The sequence below is a fragment of the Asparagus officinalis genome, chromosome 5 (genome assembly GCF_001876935.1).
Source record: "Asparagus officinalis chromosome 5, Aspof.V1, whole genome shotgun sequence".
Taxonomy (NCBI): domain Eukaryota; kingdom Viridiplantae; phylum Streptophyta; class Magnoliopsida; order Asparagales; family Asparagaceae; genus Asparagus; species Asparagus officinalis.
Window position 1 is genome coordinate 30,026,527 of NC_033798.1, and position 8,381 is coordinate 30,034,907.

The 8,381-nt window shown below is 34.6% G+C and overlaps 2 protein-coding genes across 10 annotated transcripts in view; both read left to right on the forward strand.

The window, feature by feature from the left end:
* Positions 903-6,502, forward strand: LOC109842743 (protein TSS-like). Of its 9 annotated transcripts, none has more exons than XR_002247375.1 (9): positions 903-1,225; positions 1,468-1,505; positions 1,573-1,682; positions 1,777-1,881; positions 3,129-3,321; positions 3,487-3,618; positions 3,740-5,499; positions 5,654-5,808; positions 5,888-6,469. XR_002247375.1 is itself a non-coding variant. In XM_020411619.1 (3 exons), exons 1-3 carry the CDS (start codon positions 5,128-5,130, stop codon positions 5,889-5,891), a joined length of 531 nt encoding a protein of 176 aa, XP_020267208.1. In that variant the 5' UTR covers positions 3,625-5,127; the 3' UTR covers positions 5,892-6,502. The 9 variants fall into 9 exon arrangements, 1 of the variants encoding a protein (XP_020267208.1); XR_002247373.1 differs by having other exon boundaries at positions 903-1,344; positions 1,573-1,698; positions 5,888-6,468; XR_002247372.1 differs by having other exon boundaries at positions 1,573-1,698; positions 5,888-6,468.
* Positions 7,809-8,381, forward strand: part of LOC109841661 (elongation factor Ts, mitochondrial) — a 28,484-nt gene continuing 27,911 nt past the window's right edge. Inside the window, exon 1 of the mRNA XM_020410610.1 lies at positions 7,809-7,951. The gene's annotated coding sequence lies outside the window, so the exon portion shown is untranslated. The remainder of the gene's footprint in view (positions 7,952-8,381) is intronic.

The following is an 8,381-nucleotide window of genomic DNA, read 5'->3' on the forward strand; positions in this document are numbered from 1 at the left end:
GAGAGGTGGAAAACAACCTAAGGGAATTGCTACAGCAAGATCCACTTGTGGACTCTGTTATTTGGGACAACTTCAAATTTGTCTTGATCCTTCAACTCTTTTTTCATAAATCAAACTGATATGCACACAGAAAAGTTTCGTACGTATTCGAATGTACATCGACTGTTTTTATTGTTCCTAGCGAAGCTTATTGATGTGTGCTTGTTTTCCTTGTTAGTTTCTGGTCAAGTTGAATGCTTACGTAGTATAGCTCTAAACTTGTCTAAACTCGCACGTAATTTGATGTGTGTTTAGATTTAGATGTTCAAAGCAATGTTGTATAAAATTGGCTTGCATTCAAACGGTAATCAAGGTCATGTTGGCTTCTGCGAAAACTATGACGTACGGTCCCACTCTTGATGGTTGGTAATAGTTCATTGGGGATATTATTATTTGTTCATATTACATTCGAATTTTTATATGATTAAGATTACCTAATATAACGAGCAAAAATAAATTTGTATGTAGTGGGGGTAATCTTACCATGGTGACCATAAACATTTTTTCCTACAAACTTTAAAACCAACCAAACACAAGAAAAGTGAGAAATGTCAAATCAACAAAAGTTTTCCTTTTTTTTCCATGTGAACCAAACACAAGAAAAGTAAATACATTGGTTTCCCACCATTTTTTTATGCGAACCAAAGCGAAACAATCTATTTCTTGGAAAAGTTTGGAAAACTCAAAACTTCAATTTCTTTACATGGAATTGTATTTCCCTATATCTAGGAAACGAACCAAACAAAGAGAAAACAGATTTCAAAACTTTTGCATACCCAATTTGCCCTCTTCAAATTTCGTAATTCTAATTTTATCCTATATGTATATATGTTATCCCTTTATTTATTCCCCATCATCTTTCATAACGCAAAGAATCTCAATCTCCCCTTCGTTATCCGCCCTTTCCGCTGCCCCTCTCCTTCTCTTTGATAATCGACTCTTCTATCCTCCTTCATTATCTGATCTCTCCCCTTCCCCTCTCCCTCTCTCTTTGATAACGCCCAAATCCGTGCTTTCCCCTGCCCCTCTCCCTCTCCCCCTCCCCCTCCCCATCTCTAAATTAAATTGACGTTCGGACTCCTCGCTTCAGTTTCCCTCTCCCTCTCGCTAGCTATCTCTAAATTCATCCTTATTTCGACGATCGAGCTCCTCACCTCAATTCCTTCCGTTTTCAACCATTGGCAATGTAAGTATGGATATTGGTAGTAACTGCTACGGCTTTCCAATCCCTATAAATTATGTTGTGATTCTATAAATACCTTCTGCTTCAATTTTGATGGAACAAAGAAGGTTTTTTTTCCAATTGTAAGTATGGATATTGGTTATTCTTATTACCTTCTTGTAATTTCTTATTCATATTCTCAGTTTGATTGTTTGATGAATTACTTTTATTTTTGGTATTGATTGATTGTTGATTGTTGCTGTTAGGTGTCGGAGATTGATTGGAGGAGTAGAAAGCTATTAAGGTAAATTAAATTTTTTTTTTTTAATTATTGAACTGTTGAGTTTTTAATGCCCACAATAAATCACCAGGCATTCACCAGAGATAAAGAACTCCTGTGTGGTCCCTTTGATCCCTTGGATGCTCTCTAAGTTACCAGTCCTTTTTTGGCTACGCTTGACATATTCTGTTCTTTCCTCCTGTATGACTGTTAACATGTACGAGTATGCTCATGTTTCTTTTTCCACATTTAACTTATTTCATTTTTCACCATCTTCGTCAATTTTCTCGTGCAGATTGATGTATCGCAGGCTATTGTATGTGTTATAGCGTTCCAGATTGCAAATTTTGGTGAGAGCATGATAGGTGCAGCACTACAAGATAAGGAGGGTTTTCAATGGGTAAGATATTCTTGGCCTCAATTTGTCTATATTGCCAATTTGCATCTTTGTTTACCTTTTGGTCCGTATTTCACATGATTTTTGAACAATATACCTTTCTATTATATCACTTACGAAAAGCTATCATACTTTTGATCTTCTCAAATCCATAACTGTGTGGAAAAAGACAATGGAGTCCTGTGAGAGCATATCTTTATTTCTGAGAATGCTTCTTATAGTTTAAAACATGAAGCCTGTACATGGTAATGTCTTATTGTGCCAGGCTTTAAATGCTAGGAATGTGATAACTAGAAATCGAGGATGCACAATTTGTTAGATATGAGCAGCGTACGACATATGACATAACTTGGGTGGTGTTTGACAAGGTGTTATGTTCTTGTGTTGAACCATAAACCCAAGAATGACATATGTAATTGAATGTTGGCGATGGTTTATGTTCTTGTGATGAACCATAAAGCCAACAGTGATATATCATATATGTATCATATATGTGCATGAAGTTAAGCTGCTCAGAACTTAGGGAAAAGCTCTAATATTGCAGGGAAGAATATCATAGATTATGAGTGCTAAAACTGGGATTTGCATCAGTTGGTTGTCTGCTAACTTGGAGTATGAGGATGACAAGGCAATTAAGGTTATGAATGATTTGATTGGTAGACAGCCAACTACAGCAGAACATAAAAGTGCTAAAAATATTTACCAAGACCCTCCAATGAGAAAAATACTTCTCTCATCTGGAATATGTTAAGCAAGAACTGAAATGGGAATAAGGAATATGGTTATGGTTATGTACTTTTCTGGAAGGATTGTAGATTGTTTTCATAGGTTGGAGTTGGTGATAAAAAGGAGATATGAATGGGCCTCAGATAGATAAAGGTCTTTTAAACTGTGAGTGGAAAAGATAAGCATGTAGCCTTAATGGCTAATCATTTCATTTTGATACACATCCAGAACTAAATAGTGTTACCAGATCATTTTGGCATTTACTGTCAAATAGATTGTTGCAAGTCGGAAACAGTCCACATGGTTTCACTTCATTTTTGGGTTTGGCATGAACCTGACAACTTTTGAATTTTCCTGTAGTTTAAAAAAAGAATGTACCAAAAGATTATGCTTTCTGATATCATGCTCTACCAATTAACGCAACATTTGTCATGGAATTTTTCGTAGCTATACTGTCAATCCTTTGGTTTTTTTTTATGCTTTGCCCTGTGAAGGTAACAAGACCATGACTTCTTTCGTTGTAGCTCAACAACGACCTTGTCAATGTAATCAACATCTCCATCGGCAGCATTCTGGCTTCTGATGCAGCAGCTCATTCTAAGGAGTTGACAGGGATGACATACCCTTGTTGACATGTTATCACGTTCCATCAACCTATGAGAACTCATTGACGTTGACATCCTTGTATGAAGAGAATATCTCCATGAACTGGAAGAGGTGTAGTTTTATTTCTCACTGTTAACAGCAATTGATAAGTAAGGACAGTAATTCATCTAGAGTTAGTAGCATTTGATAAGGACAGTAAGGACATTCATCTAGAGTTAATGTAACTAATGCAAATATGTCTTTTCAGTAAATTGATCAGTTATCTATAATTTTCAGGGAGAAATTCTGCTCCTGCTCAGCTTTCAACATCCACTGAGAATGGAAGTATTATGCAAAATTCTAGTAAGACTGTAAAGCCATTCAGTGTGCATCCTTTGCCTTCATTTATTCTCAGCCATAAAAAAAACAGTAAACCCAGATCCGTACATTATTCATATTTTAAATATTTACATTTGGGTTGTCTGTATATTTTAAATATTTACATTATTCATATTTTAAATTATTGAAATTTCATCATGTGACGATGAAGGTGATAAAAAAGATGATAAATGAGGGTCACTCAACCAACAAGCAAGCAATTGTTACTTCAAATCGACTTTATGACGATGAAGAAGAACCATCGATTGAGGAGTATTATGATGATGAGGAGAGCTCTTATGAAGTTAACAAAAAAAATGAAGGTTGAGAATTCAGATCCTGATTATGTCCCTAGCGAAAATGTTCCTACTACTGCTCAAGTCAATTTTCTTTTGCTGCTAAGATCAAAGACGAAGAAGAAGCATATAAATTATTTACTGAAGCTATGGGCATTCTTGCAGCTATCTGGAAATTTCATCAGGAGAATGAGTTTAGATGTCTTAGTCTTAGAAGAATAAATGTCAAGTCAATAAATTTAGGTCTACGAGTTTGTGAATCTTATTGTTGGAAGTTTTTATCAGCTTAGATAATGTGACAAAGAACTTATGTTTAGATCTTTATGTTTCTTTAATATTGACTTTATGAATGATACGGTTTGTGTGTTAAATATGATATAGTTTTCAAATTTATTACTTCATTTTCAAAGCTTCACAATTTTTTGTGTTGTTGCCTATCCAATTTTAAATTTATATAATGTAACAAACTCTTGTTGCCTTTTTATAATTGTATGCATATACCCTTGATTTATCAAACCAAATACTATTTACAAGAGCAAATTCGCTTTTGCGTAAGTGATTGGGTGATGAAACCAAAACTTACTTCTAACACTATTTATGTCTTCGAATCTTTTAAGTCAAGATTCGTTTTTTGGAAAACCTTGTTTTATAATGTAAAAACATGATATTTATGTGCAGTTACTTTTGTCTCTACTAAAAATTTGCAGTCCTTTTTATTTATGCAAATAGTCCACCAGTCATCATCCATAATTGTGTGTCAATCACGAATAGCTAAGTTATCCACACAAATCTTCTGCCCATTTGAGAAAACATAAGCTTCGGATAAATGGGACTGAAGAAACATCTATCACGAGGATTTTGGAGCACTGCAGGTCAGTCATTCGCTATGGAATTTGACTAGATTTTTATCGATGTATATTTTCTTTTCAAAAGTAATGCTTTATATAGTTTGTATAGTATTACAACAATAGTTTTATTACTGGTGCAATTACAATGTTGACTTATTCATATCTCACATTTCAAAAGATTGATAATGTATCATCTGATCGAGTTTCGGGAATACGATGTATATGTCGTTTGCTTTAAATCAGCATTGTGTGTTCTATATATATTGCTAACATATGTGTTACATAAAGGTATCTACATTAATAGAAACTAAAATGGATCATTATGTTACAAGCCTTCTTCGATTCCAGGTTTCTCCGAACCAATGCGGTCCAAATGTATGTACTAATGCCTACTCAAGTTTATAAATAGGAGTGACATGATACCTTGGGCTAATGAGTTTCTACTTCTCACTTCCATGCTGTGCAAAACTGCAGAAGAGAGGCATATACGAGATAGGAGAGCTTTTCTGCTCCATAGCCTTTTTGTAGATGTTGCAATTTTTAGAGCCATTGCTTCCATACAGTATGTAATGGAAAAACGTATTGCTTCTTCAATTGAGAAAGATGAAATTTTGCACTTCGAGATAGTAGGGGATTTCAACATTACTGTCACCAGAGATACTTCAGATGCAAGCTGCAAGTTGGATACAAAGATTGATGGGAATAGGAAAACGGGAATGGACCGCAAACATCTTATAGAGAGAAACTTACTGAAAGGAATCACTGCTGCTGAAAAGACAACAACTCATGTGGGATAAACTCTTAACTCTGTATTCACTATTATTCTCTTTTAATAAACTGTGATACCAAGTGTTTTTCTTCTTCTTGTATTCGTTGTTTCCTTTCTTTTCTTTTTTATTCTTTCTTTTTTGTGAGGAATTGTATTCATTGTTATTAATATAGGATTTCATCACCTTGGGCGTCATGAATGTGTGGTATTGTGGTTATATTGCAATCGTGAAAGTCAACAACTTTGACAAAAGTAAATTGGACCCTTTGCAAGCCATTGATATTGAGGACCAACCTGATGGGGGATCTAATGCTCAAAACATTAACAGGTAGCCTAGGATGCATGTACATCTTTCGTTCTCATCTATCTATATAATTGCTTCTAATGTAGTTACTGACTACTTTCAGTTAGAGAATGTTTCTTCACGCGAAACCTATAAAAGAGCAGATAAGAGCAGCTAATCACGCTATGAGCTCAAAGCATGAGGAGCTTACTGTAGGCCAAGCTTTTGTAGAGAAATTGTTAAATGATAGTCTAGCTAGGCTTGACGAAGAGAAGACTGACGAAAACGTCTTCATGAGATGGGAACTTGGAGCTTGCTGGATACAGCACCTGCAAGATCAAAAGAATGCAGAAAAAGAGAAGAAACCTGTGGCTGATAAAGATAAGAAACATAACAGCGAGAAGACTAAAGGTGAAACAAAGGTAGAGGGACTTGGAATGCCTCTTAAATTTCTTAAGAATACAAAGAAGTTAGATGGCTAAGAAGCTTCTTCCTCTTTGGATATGAAAACATCTGTATGTCAACGATGGTGAGAACCAGAATGATCAGCCTTTGTCTACTGAAGATAAATGAGACATTGTAGCACCTGACAAAAACCAACATTTGCTAAAAAATTATTATCTGATCCAGCATTTACAAGGCTAAAAGAATCTAAAACAGGACTTCACCTGCAGGTATGTAGGGGGAGAAGCAGGAATTGTTGACTTGTTATTTTTCAAATATAATGATATATCTTACCTAAAACATCATCGTGAATTTTTCAAACAAAGTCTTTTCTTGTGCTTCTGTTGATCAACTGATTAAATCATCTGATGCAAATATACACACATATATATACATCTTCCTGGATATTCCAGGCATCGACTCTCACTCGGTGTAGTATCTGTGATTGGACTCCTCTCAGGATGATTCTCTAGGGGAAGCTGAGTGCTCTTCCTATTTTCTTCAAATGTGAAATTGTCAGGGGATGCAACTGATGTTTGATGTCCATTAGTCTCTAAATTTGCACTAACAGATGATTTAGAATATATACTTTTTTATATATAGAAATGAAAGTTTCTTAATATATTCAAGAGAAAGCTTTGCGTCATAGCATGCATTTGTATCGTATATTCTATGCGAAGAATGTATTTAATAAATAATAATTCTAAAATTGATGAGTGAAAAATTAATTGACCTTTAAATATTTAAACTCTTGTAGTTCTTAATATGCATCACGTGCAACGCACGTGTGGCATACTAGTATTAAAAAGTTGTGGGACTTAAGTGCGGCTTTTGTGGGACTTTGAGTGGACAGACTTTTTAAAAGTTTAAATTACCAAACATTTTTATATATGACGATAATAGTTAGCACTATCATTATTGGATATATTTTCATACTTATAAATGTGATAGTGATTATTACTGAAAAAATCAGTTGTAAGTCAAATCTCATAAAATTCGGTTATCTACTCTAATACTATTATAAAAGTGTGTTGGTATGTTAAAACATTTCTTTTAAAAATACCCTCTAATACATATACATGCATATATAAAAACATACATGCATACATATATCAAAGCAGGATGGAACATCGAAGTTGATACAATTAGCATCACTTATAATATGAGATGAATCATCTAAGGCAAAAAAAGATTTGCGATTCAAGAGTTAAGATATTGCAACTCTTTATTTGGATAAATTGTTTACTTAAGATTTGTGGTTCAGGAGTTAAGATACATGCATCTATATCAATAAATTAATTCCCGATCAATTGCGAATCCTATAATTTATGAAATGAGGATGAATTGCGATAAAATTGTGCTTAGCACATGCTAAAAGATTAGTATGATCTTTGCAGCGCAATGAAATGTAGGTGAATTACGATTAGATGGTGCTTAGCATGAGCTAAAAGATTAGCGGGTTTTTTTTCACGACTAGGGTTATCGGGTTGGCTTCGAACCCGATAAGCTATTTGTTAACCTCATAGCTGCTCTGGGCTATCGGGTGAGGAAAGATGGGTTTTTTTCCAAAGTTTCTACCCGTACCCGCCACGAGTTAGCCCTTTTCCTTTCCTCTTCGGCGTGTGGTCCGCGGTACAATACCTAAATGGCTAAATAGATCCTCAGTGAAGACAAGATTTTCCCGTCCGTCTACGAGGGGCTTCTGCTGAGATTCGTGGGATTTGGGTCTTCATTCCAATTCCAGGTATGCTTCTGAAGCTATCGTCTTTAGAATCAGATTTTGAGTTCTTGAATTGTTAGATTAGATCTCATGAAAATTATTATTTTTAATTTCTTTTCTTTTCCTTCATTTTCATTCAAACCAAACATCCCGTAGAGAATGCGAGGTAAGTATTAGTATATTGCTTTTAACTATGATTATTTTTCCCAATTAAATAATGGTTGCTACCCTAGAGTTTAGTTCCATAGGCTTCAGTTTACTTTTGATTTCTTATTTGCTTGTTTTCTGTTTTCAACTGAACTTTAGTTTTCAGTTCTTTGTTCTTTTATCTTGATTCTTGATTTTCATCTTGTCTTCAAGTCTTCGAAAAGGTCATCACCTGCAACATGCATATACAATTAGTTCCTTGGTTATAATCTATGATGATTCTACATACTAAACTAAATATAGAAAT